At 46.4% G+C, this 16,455-nt stretch overlaps 1 protein-coding gene across 2 annotated transcripts in view; it reads left to right on the top strand.

The window, feature by feature from the left end:
* The window catches only part of CORO2A (coronin 2A), an 82,545-nt gene that overhangs the window by 60,019 nt on the left and 6,071 nt on the right, over window positions 1-16,455 (top strand). For both annotated transcript variants that reach the window (XM_084835002.1, XM_084835003.1), the window contains exons 3-8: window positions 3,792-3,908; window positions 5,570-5,719; window positions 6,366-6,545; window positions 10,536-10,652; window positions 14,037-14,141; window positions 15,952-16,048. In XM_084835002.1, the coding sequence (XP_084691128.1) occupies window positions 3,792-3,908; window positions 5,570-5,719; window positions 6,366-6,545; window positions 10,536-10,652; window positions 14,037-14,141; window positions 15,952-16,048 (766 nt within the window). The remainder of the gene's footprint in view (window positions 1-3,791; window positions 3,909-5,569; window positions 5,720-6,365; window positions 6,546-10,535; window positions 10,653-14,036; window positions 14,142-15,951; window positions 16,049-16,455) is intronic.

The following is a 16,455-nucleotide window of genomic DNA, read 5'->3' as shown; positions in this document are numbered from 1 at the left end:
GTCCCAGAAGGATATATCGAAAGCTGCCAAGAGATCAACAAGGTCACACTCCCCCGTCTCTCTCCCGACACAGGTCATACAGGGCAACCAAGGCTGTTTCTGTGCCAAAACCTGGCCTGAATCTTGACTGAAATGGCATCATGACCCTCTAAGTTTTGCTTCTTTGTCTAATGAGCACTTTCAGCGAGGGTTTTTTTTAGAGCAGGGAAAATGTGGCATTTAAGTGTGAAACCGATAGAAGCCACTTTTTCGCTTGTGTATTTGTGCTATACCACAGTGCCACCTAGAGGTTACGTAGCAGAAAAGCAGGAAAGGAAATGCTCTTCATGTAGTGCTCAGATCTCAACTCTGTGACAAAACTAAAAGGAGATACAGTAGGTTAACAGCCGATTAACAGCCTCATGTAGAAAAGCTGATACTGGAGTTAGCCACTGAGTTGCATAAGAATGTGCTGGTATCTGTTGTCCCCAGTACAAACATCAGTAGAACTCTATGAGAGTTGCTGTTCATTTGGGTGAGGGGGCTAAAGAACACTTTTCTCTTTGCCTAACTGAGCCGCTGAAGTACATAATCAGAAGAGAGCTCTGCCAAAGCCTCTCTTGTCCATTGTGCTGGGGAATTGCTATGGGTTTGCACGTCACACTCCATAATCTCTTATCAGAGGTTGTTTATGCAAAGCAGAAGCGGCTCATGTGCAGGATGTAGCCCAGCAAATCATGGGTCAATCCATGATTTGCTGCCGTTATGTGTGAACTGTGTCAGTCAGTTGGTCTGTCAATCAATCAATATAACATATTCACTTCCACTGTATAGCGAGGGAGCCTCAAGCCTCTGAAGAAGTAAAGTAAACATTTAAGCTAACGAATAACAGTATCTGCAAGTCTTCACTTCAGATATTGTATTTTCTATCTTTCCTTCACTTCACTTAAAAACAGGTGTGGTTCCTCAGGGAAACATACCAATCTAGTTTCTACATTCTTTGTGCTCCTCATAGCTCCCACATGTTCCCTGTACCACCTGGCTCCTTTTGACTAGTTCCTGTGCTCCCTCCAAGCCGCTTCTGCCCTGCCACAGTATGGCATAGAGTGTTGGACTTAGGCTTAGAGAGGCTTGGGTTCAAATCCACAGCCAATCATGAATTGATCTTGAGCAAGTCATGCTCTCTCTTTCCCAGCCTAGCCTACCTCACTGGGTTATTCTGAGGATAAAATAGGTTTATCCCATGTATTCTTCCCTGAGCTCTTCAGAGGAAGCATGGGAGACAAGTGTGGCAAGGAGCAGGGCCTTCAGTAGGATTGCTCTGAGATTATGGAATTAATTACCTCCCTCTTTGAAGCTGTATTGCTATTGTGACGTTTCAGAGAGGATGTAAAAGGAACCTTCTTCTTTCAGAAGGTCTGGGGCTGTTGAATGGGTGTTCCCATCCTGTGGTACTGCTGCCGTTGAGTGCATTGTTAGTAGTGATGACTGTTGATAAGATTCCAGAATCCACAGTCTGGCAATACCTATGTTAAATGCAGCAAAAATGTCACAAGATAGCGAGCAAGCTTTTTAGTTCTCCTAAGCTCTTCATCATGCTGGGTGTTAAAAGACGGAAGGGAGGGAATAAAGCTGGGGAGATGCTGAAAAGCCCCTTTTATGTGTTACTCAGTGAAGGTGGCTCCATGCATCACAGAGGCAAAAGGATGCACTCCAGCCCCCTGCCCCTGATGGCCATGCATTGAAGTATGAGCAATGCATGATGGGGCCTTAAAGTCTGCATTTAGTCACAGCCTTAAGATGGAGTGTTGGAGATTGATAGCAGACTGAATTGAATTAGGTTCTACCTATTATGCAGGTTTCAGGTTGCACCTAGGGCTGTTGGGACAAAGCAGTAAATAATGGGTAATCTGGATCTAGATTTTATATTTTCAAAAGTGTGGGATTGGCCATTGTTTCCTTCTTTGTCCTGGCTGTCCTAGGTGCAACCTGAAACCTGCATAGTACCTAATTAGTCTTACCAATTAAGTGTGCTATTTCCTCTTACACTCCATGCAGCCTTTATGGCATCAGCGCCAACCCAGCTCTTTTCTTTCTGTCCCCCATTCCCTGCTTTGCTTAACATCCAGCTGCCTCCTCCTCCTCCTCCTCCTCCTCCTCTTATTATTATTAGTATTAATATTAGTATTAGTATTATGCCGCCAGTCTCATGTTTATATCTCCCAGGGCCATCTGCTTAGGAGTGGGTTTTTCACTAGTATTGTATTCTGTCCAGGTCCCCCTGAGACACACATGCAGCATCTGTGTTGCCTTTATCTAACAGATAAATGGTGTAATCTAAAGGAGCATGGGATGCAGCTACATAGCCTTTCCTTACATATTCAATGTACTCCACTTTGCCACACCCCAAAATGCCTAAGTCTACTACAAAGCCCTTGTGGTGGAAAAAAAGGGGGTGGGGTGAGGGGTTAAGAAACGTTCTTTAAAAATGCAGTTTAGCTTTCATTAAGGTTAAGAAGAATTCATAAGACTACAATCGAGATAATATAGTTGCAGCAACGGAATGTGCCCAGCCCAGGACAGAAATTGGAAATTTGCAATCCCAGTTGTTGTTGTTCAGTCGTTAAGTCGTGTCCGACTCTTCGTGACCCCATGGACCATAGCACACCAGGCCTTCCTGTCCTCCGCTCTCTCCCGGAGTGTGCTCAAGTTCATATTCATTGCATCTGTGATGCTATCTAGCCATCTCATCCTCTGCTGTCCCCTTCCCCTTTTGCCTTCAATCTTTCCCAGCATCAGGGTCTTTTCCAGGGAGTTTTCTCTTCGCATTAGGTGGCCAAAATATTTGAGCTTCAGCTTCAGTATCTGTCCTTCCAATGAGCACTCAGGGTTGATTTCCTTTAGGATGGACTGATTTGACCTCCTTGCAGTCCAGGGGACTCGTAAGAGTCTTCTCCAGCACCACAGTTCGAAAGCATCAATTCTTCGGCTCTCAGCCTTCCTTATAGTCCAGCTCTCACAGCCATACGTTGCTACTGGGAAAACCATAGCTTTGATTATACGAACCTTTGTCAGCAAGGTGATGTCTGTGGTTCTTACTATGCTGTCTAGGTTTGCCATAGCTTTCCTCCCAAGGAGCAAGTGTTGGACACCTTCCGACCTGAGGGGCTCATCTTCCGGCGTCATATCTTTTAGCCTTGTGATATGTTCCATGGGGTTTTCTTGGCAGGAATACTGGAGTGGGTTGCCATTTCCTTCTCCAGTGGACCACATTTTGTCAGAACTCTCCACCATGACCTGTCTGTCTTGGGTGGCCCTGAACGGCATAGCTTATGGCTTCACTGAGTTACACAAGCCCCTTCGCCACAACAAGGCAGTGATCCATGAAAGGGGCATTCCCAGTACTTATTTATAATACATGTAAATGCAGATATATTTATTATTAGTAATGTTACTATGTACTAAATTATATATAAATAAGGCATTTGATAATTAAAGAAAACAAATACTGAGTGAACCTACTGTGACACTGGTGGTTACATATCAGTAGGAAATGGCTCTAAGGGTGCAATCATATGCCTTTTTAAGCAGAAAAAGTCCTAAAACTCCCAGCATTCTCCAGCCAGCCATGCTGGCTGGAGAATGCTGGAAGTTGTGGGGCTTTTTTTCTGTCTAAACGTGCATGGGATTGTGCCTTAAGAGTTGTATTAAGATGTCAGGATAAAACCAAGAAAGATGGTACACTGTGGAAATCCAGCTTTTAGTTGGGGTCAATTGCAATTTTGGGACTAAACCTTTTTGTTTGTTTCCAGACAGGAAAGCTTGACCCGCATTATCCTCGCATCTGTGGGCACAAAGGGAATGTTTTAGACATTAAGTGGAATCCTTTTGATGACTTTGTAATAGCTTCATGCTCCGAAGATGCCACTGTAAGTTTTTGGAACCTCTGGGGCTGGGAAATACTTGCCTGGTGCAGATGTAACACTGCCCAGTTTCCTAACCGTGCTTTGAAGATCAAGGGTATCCTATAGGCCAGCGGAGGACAACCAAATTTGGGTGGGGAGTTGGATGACAGCCCACCTAGCCCTCTGTGGTCTGAATGACAGAATTGGCGGATTATACTCCCAGCACATCAGCTAGAAACAGGCTTTGCTGTAACTGGCCCGCACCCTCTCCCATTGAGGAGAGAATGCAGGGCAGGCAACGTTTCCATGACTGAGCTGGTGGCTGGAGGAGCAGGCTCAGACCCGGATGCTTTCAGTACGGAAGATGCCACATGGGCAAGTCCCCTGCCTGCATCCCCTGCTGTTAACTCCGATCTGTGGTCGGAGACAGAGTCCTCCAGTGGGCGGTACTTGGAAGCTCAGCCCAACCCCCCAGAGGAGTCCAGGAAGGCTTTGCAGGCCAGATGGGGAACCTCCATGTGCCAAGTTAGGCCCAGGGCCAGAGGCTCCCCTCCCATGCTATAGGCTCATTCTTCCCATTTCCTTTCATAAGCAGAGTTAGCGTTATGTCAGCACTAACCGTTACCGACTGCGGTTAGCTACAGCTTGAAAATTTGTTGCTAACCACGGCTGCAAACCACAGTTTAGAGCTAATCACAGTTAGTAAAAACGCTGATGATGCAGGCAGAACACTGGATCATGGCTAGCTCTGAAAATGAAAAGATGTGGAATTCATGTGCAAGGCAGAGGGGGGAGTGCACAAGCCATTGGAATGCTCCTGGTGATGGTTAGGGGACAGATCAGCTTCATGTCTACCGTGGTTCTAAAAGTGTCATTTGGTAGGAAGGTTCCAATGGATAGTTGCCAACAAGCCAGAGTAGTGTTATGGTTAGAGTATTGGGTTTTGATCTGGATGCGCCCAATCTCGTCTGATCTCGGAAGCTAAGCAGGGTCAGCCCTGGTTAGTACTTGGATGGGAGACCTCCTGGGAATCAGGCTTCTTGCACTTAGCAGGGGGTTGGACCTGAAGGCCTTGTAAGCCCCTTCCAACCCCATGATTCTATGATATCCTGGTCACAGGGTAGCCTTGGATATGTCATGATGTCTCAGCCTAACCTATCTCCTCAGGTTGTTGAGAGGCTAAAATGCCGTTCTTTGGAGGAAGGCTGAGAAACAAATGGTAACAAACAAACAAAGATGGTGGGAATATTTCAGTTGGACAGGGCGTATGCCCAGAGAACACCTCTTGAGATCTTTATTTGCTGCTTCCATCCTGAATCATGCAGTGGGACAAAACAGACACCCCCACCCCTCTTTTTGGTGGATGTAAAGCATGACTCCTGCTGTACAGATGGACGCACGCTCTGTGTCTCCTCTTCTGGTTGCCTTTGTTTGTGTAATGGACATATAGTGACAGTCAAAGGAACCTGAACTGGATGAAATTGTGGATCTGTGCTGGGTGTGCAGTCTTCTCTCCCTCTGCCGCCCCTTTAAACCATCTCTCCATCCCACATTCCTTCACCCTTATTTGCTGATTAGTACTATTGTTAATGAATGCTATCGGCCTTGAATGCTACTGCTACTAATGGTGGGTCTGTTGATTAATAGAGCCTGCTTAGACTCTGGTGCACCCTTGTGTCTCTTAGGTTAAAATCTGGAACATTCCTCAGCACATACTAACGAAAAGCATCACAAATGCACAGAAGGAGCTCCTTGGCCATGCACGAAGGGTGGGGCTCATCGAATGGCACCCGACAGCAAGTAACATCATTTTCAGCACCGGCTATGATTACAAAGTGGGTTAGGGTCCTGTGAACTTCCATTTCAAATCTTGTTTTTCTGTGGGTCTTCTGCAAGGTGCCTGAGATCTATGTAATGCAGCCGTCCTCAACCTGACACCCTTTTGATGTGTTGGCTGGCGGATGCTGGGAGTTGTAGTCCAACACATCTCGAGGGCACCAGGTTGGAGAAAGTTAATTTGCAGTGGACAAGAGAAGTGGCTTATCCACCGTGAAGAAACGTTGTCTTATAGTTGCTTCCTTCCTTCCAAATTACTGCGGCCCCAATCTACCATAGAAATGTGGCTTGTTTGGGCAGTTTGTCCAAATGTTGCAAAAAATGTTGATGTTGCAAAATCTGGCCATCTTTGATGCAGAATTTAAAATTATTTTTTGTTTAAATGCCGTCCAGCTTCCTCTCCCTCTTTCCTGCTCCCTCTTGCCTCTCAGAGATGGTGTTGGGAGGCTGTGCTTGTACCATAGGTGCATAGAGGGACTTGGGCCTGCATGTGGAGCAATGAAAATTCTGGTGTGAGCAAATTGTTCCTGGAGACAGAGGCACACCACTGGGGCATAATTGCTGCACAGTTCTCTTCTACGTTGTCTATCCACTCTGGGTGAATAGCTCAGGAAACATTCACAAGTGTACATTCCTCTGCTTCAGATCATGATCTGGAACCTTGACACCAAAGAGTCTGTAATTCAGGCCCCCGTGAAGACAATCAACTTCCATATGGATGTGATCCTCTCCATGTCGTTCAACACAGATGGCAGCCTCTTAGCCACAGCCTGCAGGGACAGGAAAATCAGGATCATTGACCCACGAGCAGGAACTCTCTTACAGGTATGCAGGGCTAGTGAGATTAATTGGCATGAAGTGCAAGGCAGCTTGCTGTCTTACCCTGACAGATGGCAGAGAAGTTCTTTCCTGTGCACGTGCTAGAATAGGTATAGGCCAGGAAGTGTCATGCTTCTTTCTTTGAAGCAGCATAGTCAGGGGCAGGATATCTGGCTCAAATCCTAGACCAGATCTTATTTACAGATACCAGCTCGACATGCTGGGATTTGCAGCCTTGTTCTGTTCTAGAATTCAGCAGTGCTTTTAAATCTACCTCTTGCCCTTCCAGTAATGAGGAGAAAGAGATGATTGTAGCAAAGTTTGTACTGAAATCCTACTCTTGACATCTTCCAAAATGTAAAAGGCTAAATGATACAGTAGACATGGGAGAAAGAGTAAAGGAGGTGTTCATTAGATTACATCTATGTGATAAACCAGGGGTGGGGAACCTGCAGCCTGGGAGCTGCAAGGGGCCCTTGACCTAACTTCAGAAGTCCTCTGCCAGTGATCAGTTCGAATCTCTGGCAAAAGTGTCAATCTAGTTGAGAGCAATTCTTTGTTGTTGTTATTGCTGCAATAGGTAAGAACTGGATTAAACGTTATATAACGTTTATATATATAACATATAAAGGAATACTAAGAGAGGTTTCTGAACTTCCTCTGTAGAATAAAAAAAAGCCACATTGACCATGTGGCTGGTGCCAATACCAGGCAAGATTGGGCACCAGACAGGGGTGTTTGAAGGGCTCACAAAGGCAGCAGCCCTACCCCCTGTGAACATGCATTGCTCTCATCAGTCATTCCACCAGGATCCCTATTTCACCCTCCCAGCTGCTTTTCCTAGAGCTCAGGAGGCCAGTGTGGTGTGGGGATGGGATTAAAGATGGTAGAAGTGAGTGAATGAATGAATGAATGAATGAAAGAAAGAAAGAAAGAAAGAAAGAAAGAGGCATTGTTAGCTGCATTCAGATGTTGCTCATCCAGTGGTACAGCTAGGTAATTTAAGGCCCTGGACCTCATGGTCTTTCAGCCCCCACCCTCACTCCCACCAGGCAGTATTGTGAAATATTCACAGTATTGTGAGACATGAACATCCCCCCCCCAGCATTCCCATGTTTTACAGCTGCTTCATTCATCATGTTAGAATAAAAGATAACATAATTTGGCAACCCTGTATATTTTTAAAATACAAAATGATCCCACTGTTTACAGTACCCCCAGCCACTCCCCTGTAATTCAGGATACCTGTAACTTCATGCATCTGATGAAGTGGACTCCAGTCCATGAAAGCTTATGTCATCATACATTTCTTAGGGTTTGATCCAGATTTAGGCATGTGCAACTAGGCTAGTGGAAGCAGAATTCCCTACCCATTCTTCCCACAGCAGCCTCTCCACCCCCTTGAAAATGCTATGCAGTGGGTTGGAGGAACACTGCTGAATGGGGGGAGCTGTGGTGCGGATCCCTGAAAATGGGTCAGAGGCACCTTCTGGGAGCAGAGCCCTTCCATTCACAGAAGGCAGATCCCAGATCCCATCACCTTAAAGGTGCCACAAGACCCTTTGCTGTTTTTGCTACAACAGACTTCCCCTCTAGATTTGTTTCCTTTCTTTCAGAGGGCTTCTCCACATGGGGCTTTTATCCTGCTATTGAGTTTGGTTACTCACGGAAGTTTGTGGGTCCTTTACATAATGTTGTCAGCCTCCAGGGCATCTCCCACACTAAATTACCTTTATCCCGTTTTTTAAAAGATCGGAGATAATGAGCTATCAAATGCATTGAGTTTCGTTGTGAAAAGAGAAAATCCTGCAATAAGAGGAGCTAGACCACAGCGCCATCTGGTAGCTATAGAATGAAACATAGAACATGCAGATAAGGGGGGAAAGGGGGTTGGGAAGGGAAGTGTGTGTAAAGCGAGCCTGTCGTGATCCTGCATTTAAAACAGAAACAGAAAGCCCCGGTAAAGTTGTGGGATTTTAGGCTGGTGTACAAATGCTCTAATTCTTCTGATCTACTTTAACAGCAATGGGCTAGCCATTAGCCACCCTTTAATAGATTGTATTTGATTATCTTGTGGTTCCTCCCAGACCAGTGGTTTTATGAGAATACATACCAACTGACACACCCTAAGAGAAACAATATTCAACAGTGAGTTACAGCAGCAGCCTAACACAGTGGACGTTTTAGTCCCAGCATTGGTTTGCATCAGGATTGAGATCCCAAAAGCCCTGGAAGTAGTAGGAGAGGTTAGACAAGACACCCTTTCCCCCTCTCCTTTCCTAAGCCTGGTACTGAAAAGTGCTCCTTTGCCTTGAGGACTGGCAAAGGAGGACTGGATGCTTGATCTATTACAGTCTGCCAGGTAGTCTGATTTGCAGTACAGTTATCACTATTTGGATTTAGCACAGACATGAAATAATTTATTTATATTTAAAATGTCCATCAAAAGACAAGCTGGAGAGGGTCTCTAAAGTAACAATACAATTAAGCTCCAGGAGCAATTCCCGGGCAAGTAAGGTGCACAGCAGCAGCCTATTCATAACCAACATGTTTATGCAGAGAGAAGCCCCACTGCTGGGTTTAAAAGGGCTTACTCATAAGTAAGTGCACATGGGCTTATTGCTGCCTAAGCTTCCGTGTTCTGCCCTGTGCTCAAAGAACTTCATACCTGGGGAATGCTGGGAGTTGTAGGAATTATTTCTGTCAAAACTTGCATAGGATTGTGCCCTAAGTCAGTAAAATTTAATGTTGCACTTGCCTGTTGCCTTGTCCCAGGCCATCTGTCCCCCTCCTTCCTTCCTTCCTCTCCTGTCATGGAAGAGAGCTACTGGGGGGCTGTTGCGGTCCTCTCATTGTTGGGGAGAAATTCTTTTAAAGGCACACACAGCAGTCTGCAGCAGCTTCAGGGACAGCTAGAAGCAGCAGTTCGTGCTGAGACTGTGCTGTGTGTGTGTTGTCTGTTTGCCACTGCTGCCCCACTAGTGGATCATGACCCAGCCAAACCATGCAGCCAAGCCGAGGCCAAGGTCGCTGGCTGCTTTGTGTGGCCGCACCAGCCCGAACAGGTGAAGAAAGCAGGCGACGCTGGACCGTAGCCTGGCGGCGGCTGCGGTTTTGCATGATGACGGGAAGGAAGTGTTTAAAGTCTGACAGAGCAGCAGGTGCAAGAGAGTAGGGACTGGGTGCAACAAACTTCCCCTTCCTGCCTCCCCCCCTCCCCCCACCCCCCACGTGAGTCGAAGCAGCTGCACAAAGGGTAGCATGCTGCTGTGGGTGGCAAAATGCAGCACCCGGCTGCTCTCCTCCCCAACAGGTGCCCAGGGACGGCACCCACTGTTTCTCACAGTCATCCCCACCAATTATGAGAGAGGCAGAAATCAATAGTAGGCCCTATAACCATTTCTTTAAAGACAACTAGAACACACCCTTGCCACCCCACGTGAGCATGCCACCCTTCCACGTCTTGCCTGCCAAAATTCCTTCATCAGCACCCTCACTGCCCCCACTCAGCAGTTCCCCTGCTGAGCTTGAGCATCCCCTTGCAGCTCCCAGCTCTCCCAGTGTCTAAGCCCCCTTTCTATGGCTGGACATTGGAGATGCTTTGATGTGCCAGAACTGCTCCCCACCCCAGTCCTGCCGTCTGAAGCATCCCTGTCATCCAGCGGAGGAAGGGGCCATAGCTCAGTGGTAGAGCACGATTTCTTTGCTGCCGTGGTTCATTCCTTCATGTGGAGTGTGATGGGTGCTCAGGATTACATTGGGATCCCACAAGTAAGGCCCTGCGCCTTAACAGGCAGGTCTTAAATTGGTCTGGCCTTGTTTCAGATTGCATCTTGCTGTGTTAGCTGATCAGGCCTTTGTGCAAGCGTTGGGAATGGTGTTGGTGGAGAGTTTTCAAAGCTTTGAACAGTGAGCAAGCATATACGAGCTTCGCGGAAAGAAGAAGTGTGTGGTATACTTGATTTCCTGTTAGTAACATGCCTTGTCTTCTTACAGGAAGCAAACAACAAGTCTCACAGAGTGAATAAAGTGTTGTTTCTAGGAAACATGAAAAAGCTGATCTCCACAGGGACGTCCAGGTGGAATAACAGGCAAATTGCACTATGGGATCAGGTGAGTCGCATGGCAATTCACTCAAGTTCTCACCAGATTAACAGTTCCATCGCAAATTGCTCTTCAGTCCCGTCCCTCTGCTGTGCTGTTCAATTGCTAGTTGATGCCATTAATGTTTGATGCTGTCGAGAGATGTTTTGGTATGGAAGAGGATTCAATTCTGTAGTCTGAAATGGTGTCGCTCAGGCACAGGTTTACCACCTCAGTGAGAAATACAGGTCTGTTGCTCCCCCTCAGGGCAAACCAAGCTGAAAAACGTAGCTTCTTTCCCAACTTGCTGTTATGCTGTCTTTCTATGTAGAAGGGGATTTTCTTTTTAAACAGAGGAGCATTCAAGCGTTTTACCCCAAAGTCTGAAATGGCACAGTCCAGGAAAAGCCTGACCACTTGATTTTGCTGATTGCATAAACTGGCCCTTTGTACATGGGTTTACTTTGCTCTCAGAGTCTGTTGGTCAGATTTGGGACTCAAATGGGATTTCTCTTCAGCTTATATTGGCTAGTAGCCTCAGAGTTCTGTTCAGATCAGTTGAGGGTGGTGGCTCAGATTTCAGTGGGGCTGTGAATCCATTCTGGGTTTCAGTTAGAACCGGCCAGATCTGTAAAGTAGCTATCCAATCTGCTCAACCCATTTGGGGGATAGGGTTCAGCTTTTTGGATAGCTACTTCAGAGTTCTGGTTGGTTCTGACTGAACCCCAGAATCAATACAAAGCCCCACCAGAATTGGAGCCACCAGCCTCCACTGGTTTGGAGGCTAGCCTATGTATCCTGGCTTGCTCGTTCGAGTGTTTTGGAGCATCTGCGTCTCTGGTCCCTTGGTTTATAATCCAGCACTGGCAATACCTTCCCCATCCCCATGTTTTCCTTAAATGTTTAATCTAAATCAACCTTCCTTGAGTTTTAAAATCCATTGTTTCAGACTTTTCCCCAGGGAACACCAACAATAATTATCCGTCCACTTTTTGACATGCAGCATTTATACATCACTTTTGCAACTGAATGTATACAGACCAGCATGTGGGGAATCGGGTGGTTGGGGCAGACCAAGTCGAAAAGAGCAGCAGGCAAAGGCAGAGTGAACCAAGGATGTGGGGAAGACAGAATTCCACTCTGCATGTGGTTCTACTAACTCCTGGAGGCGCTAACCCCAGGGGAGAGAGTGAGGCGGGAGGGTTGTGCCTGACTCAAGGATGCTCTGACTCGGATTCCTGCATTGAGCAGGGGGTTGGACTCGATGGCCTTTTAGGCCCCCTTCCAACCCTACTGTTTCTATGATTCTATGACTCACAGCTCAATATAAAGAGGAGCTGGCTGCAGCAGTTTGCAGCCCCAAGGGGAGCCTCTGCTGAACTTTGGTGAGGTTGGAGGCCACATTTTGGGGCTAGGAAAGGGGATGATGTGGAGGTGCAGAAGCACCATGCAGAGTATTTGAAGATGGCCAATATAATTCCCCTGGAGAATTTGCTGCTGGCAAATTGCACTTGGTTCCTTCAGCTTTTTATTGTACAGACTTGCCTGATGGCAAATCCTTACATCTTTCCTGCCTTGGTTTAGAAAATCTTTGACCTTCACGGAGCCCTTTCCACATCAGAGTGCTTATTTCAAATGTATACGGAACAGAGTAGCGCTGTTGTGAGTCTTGGAAATTATGGGAAAGATAGGCAGGCTTCTTAGAGTAGTGGGCCACTCTGGAAGTATGCTGTATTCATTTCTAGTGTGACTATTTCCAGTGGGGTAGTGGTAGATTTTGAAGGGCAGGCACTCATCATGACAATCCCCATAACCACCTCTCCAAGAAGAGTCCAAAAATTCAGGTAGTTGTGTTGATCCCCGTCAACAAACCAGCTCTAGCAGTTTTCATTTCCACCAGGAGTAGGTGTTTTGTAAAGCTAATGAGTCTTTATAGCTCATTCAAGACCAAGCCACCTCCAAATACTTTGCATTAAGGCAATGAACTATATACTGTTGCTGGGAAAATTCATTTCCTGCCAACTACTGTGAGGATTGCAACTAAGCTTGGAGGGAACACGGGAGTCTGAGGGGGTGGCAGGTGACATCAGCATCCCTGATAATAAAAAAGTGCTGGCACTGTGTCTCTGGGAGTCCTGGCTCCACTACACCACTGCCTATTTCTGTCCAGGGTCAGCTGTGGGAGGAACCCCCCTCCCCACACAGACCCTTCTGTGCATTTCAAGCCAGAGTCAGATGCACTGATTGGCCACACCTGTGATGTCACCAACAAACTTCCCCTCACGCTCCTCAGAGCAGTTTTGCACTTTGAAGAAAGTAGTAAGACAGTGAACAAATAGACAAGTGCGTGAATGTTCCTGCACTACTTTTCAAAAATAAAAGGGGACCACTCACATGAAGTATGGCAGGAGGGGCAAGACCTCAGCTCACTGGTATAGCCACCTGTCATTTAAGATGCAAAGCCAGGAGGAAGCGAGGCTCTCACCTCACAGCTTGCGAATTCACAGTGGGCGCTCTTGTCTTGTAGTCTGTCTGTCTGTGCCAACCTTCCCCAACCTGGTGCCCTCTGGATGTGTTGAACTACAACTCCCATCATTACTATGCTGGTTGGAGATACTGGGACTTGTAGTCCAACACATCAGGAGGGTGGCAGATTTGGGGAGGCTGGTCTACACATTTGAGTTCTTCTTTATGCCAGTTGAAATCTCATTTGTACTTCTGAGTGATCTTGTTTCCTCAGGGCCAGTTAGGCCAAGGTCTCACTGAGGTAATAAAGTCTAGTCTGTACAGCTTTCGACTGCAGGCGGGGGCTCACAAGACTGAAGGCTGCTCCATCCCACCTCCCCATCCCAAATATTCCCTCCACATCAAAAACTCGCAGGGCAGGGATAGATCCCATCCCACTGATGTTTGTGTGGAGATACTTTGTTGTTCTTAGGGGGAGCAGTCAGTCACTTGAGTTCCCACCTGCAGTCTGTAGTCTGACAGCCCAGCCCCAATTTACCAGGGCCCATATCTAGCTTGCCTGGGTTCCCAGCCTGGCCCTCAGGGGTGCCCCAGATGGCCCACCCATTTCCCCTGACCTCTGGTTGTGTGGTGGTTTCCCGGCTTTTGTGCAGCTTTTTCCCCATTCTAAAAGGTTGAAATACCTCTCCTTAACTGCCTGCAGGAAGAACGTCAAGCTAAAATATGTCAGTATTTTTTGCCCCACACCTTTAGCCTTCGCCCCTACCCACCACTGGAATGCAGCCCTCAACAGCTTTTCCGAAATGGAATTCGGCCCTCGAGCTGAAAGAGGTTCAACACCCCTGCTCTAAATCCTTCTTGAGGTGCACTTGTTCTTCTTGTTGTATGAGTATCTTGAAATAGTTCCAGTCTAACAGCAGCAGTTTCTGTTTCTCTTTTGACATGCAGGGTGATCTTTCTGTGCCTTTACTCATGGAGGATGTGGATGGCTCATCAGGTCTCTTGTTTCCTTTCTATGACTCAGACACGCACATGCTGTATGTGTTGGGCAAGGTAAGTTCTTGTTCTTGGCACAAAGTCTAAATACGTAGCCATGTAACTCTCTCCTCTGAGTTGACCTCAGTGCAATAAAATTAGTGCCATAACGAGTAATTTCTGTGTCTGGGATTGGCTCTCAATTCCAAGTGTCTCCCTCATTGGAACTGGCATTTGAGTAAGATAAAAATGATTGTCAACCCTTTAAGGGTATTGAGCTGAAATTTCACATTCTCACTGCTCAGGTTGACTGCTCCAGGTTGGATTCTGTGCATAAAATTGACTGGCTGCTGCTATCCTATGTTGCATTTTTCTGATTTTTCCTCCCCCACCAGCAGTATTCAGTGGCTGAATGTGCATTGCTGTGTTAGGCTGCAGGCACAGGCAAATTATGGGAAGCCATAATGGTTCCAATCTGCCAGGCCTATTGCCCTTACTATGCTTCTCAGCAAGAGAACAGTACATAACTTAATGTTTATTTTAATAATTGCATAGTTATGTTACACAATCTTTGCCCTCCCCCTTTTTTACCTCTGTCTAGGTTATTTCCAGGGCACATGCCCCTATTGCTGCACCCTAGTTGTACTTCATGCCAGTCTGCAGCATCTTCCAGTAGCAAACAGAGCTGTCCTTAGAATCTAGAGGCTTGATTGACAAGGATGGCACTAGATAGCAAATACATCCCTTTCTGACCATTTTTGGTTTTACTTAACGCAGCCATGAGTGGATCAGACTTTGAATGGTGCCAAGGCAGGTCGGTGAGATACTTAATCTTTTCTCCATGGACTTTCTCCGCCCACCCCCACTTCCACCCCAGCTGCTCTTCTCCTTTCAGGGAAAAAGATACCAGATTCAAATACCTTTTCCTGCGCAAGGAGAAAAGTAGCTTGGCTGGGGGACAATTTTCAATGGGGAAAGGGTTAAGTAGGTCCAGCCCCACTGCTTTTCCGATGATATTCAGATTACTTCCCCACCACCATCATAGCTACATTAAAGTACAGACAAAAAGCTTTGAGAGACAGTCTGTGTGTCTCCCACATCATGACTAGTTTGTGCCAGAATTCTTGGATGGAAGGATTTATTTATTTTTATTTATTAAAACTTTTGAAAATCACCCTTCATCCTTCCAGATACTAGGACAGTGTAGAGGAGTATGACTAAAATCGCACAAAATAAGAACACAAAACAACTTAGTTATAATCAAGCAACAAAAAAAAAGGAAGCAAGCAAATGCAACAGAGGATGTTGGGGTGTAGCTCCTGCAGGGAGTACAAACTAAAAATAGAAAAAGAAAGACCATGTGGTACAGTGAATAGAGCACTGGACTGCAAGAATGTCTTGGGAGTTCTTCCAAATGGTGGGCTCGTATTGCTAACACTCAGCAGCTCTTCTGTCCTTTCTTCCTTTTCGGATTGTTTCTGGCAAGGAAAAAGATGGAAGAAGCAGTGGGGAGAAATGGGAGGGCTACAAAGTGACGACAATGTCATCTGGACCTGTGACCCTGTAAAATGCTGTGAATGAGATGGAAAAAGCACAGTACAGGTTGAGTTTATTGCACAATAAAAGCTGCAACTGGAAGCACCCTTGGCCAGGGCCCTGAATGAGCTCCAAAGCCAAGTGGGGATTTGAACCTGGGTTTCCATGTCAAAATCCATCACTCTAGCCACAGTAGCTTCCTTTTGACAGAAGGACATGCCTGTGCCCACACCCCAGTTTCTCCCCATGGAGCAATAAAACATTCTACATAATGGTGACGGGAGTGAAGCATATCTTTTCAATGCCTCTTGGAAACAACAATGCCCTTTTTTGTCTCTCACATTATCTCCAGGGGGATGGGAACATCAGGTACTATGAGATAAGCCTGGAGAAACCATACCTAAATTACCTGATGGAATACCGCTCCCCTTTGCCCCAGAAAGGAATCGGTGAGTTTGCAGTAGTTTCATTACTGGTTATATATCCTGGGATAGTGCTTAAAGGGTGCCTGTGAACAACCGATATGACAAGGGAGGAACAGGTGGTCATGGGCAGATAACAGGCCTCAGTCTCCTCTCCCTCCCCTCAGTTTTGTCTCAGCTTTTGCAGCATGGCTGAGATACTTTCTTTTGTCGCCTCTCTTTACCACAGAGAGTACTGACTAAAAACATCAGCCAAGTGGAAAAGAGAGTTTTGTCAAAACGATTGTCTTTCCTCCGAAGTTTAAATAGTCTTCTGAGGAGACTTCCTGTGTTCTCCACTCTGCTTGAACACACAACAGTAACAGAGCCCATTTTCTATTTTGGAAGCCTGATTACACCAACCTGCTTCTCCAGGGGTGTGGGTTGTGGCCAAG

This window comes from Heloderma suspectum, chromosome 2, assembly GCF_057233095.1.
Source record: "Heloderma suspectum isolate Gila_16-S chromosome 2, 16-S_ref, whole genome shotgun sequence".
In the NCBI taxonomy this organism is placed as follows: Eukaryota; Metazoa; Chordata; class Lepidosauria; order Squamata; family Helodermatidae; genus Heloderma; species Heloderma suspectum.
The sequence above is the reverse complement of the archived record's forward strand: the minus strand, read 5'-3'. Positions and strand labels throughout refer to the sequence as shown.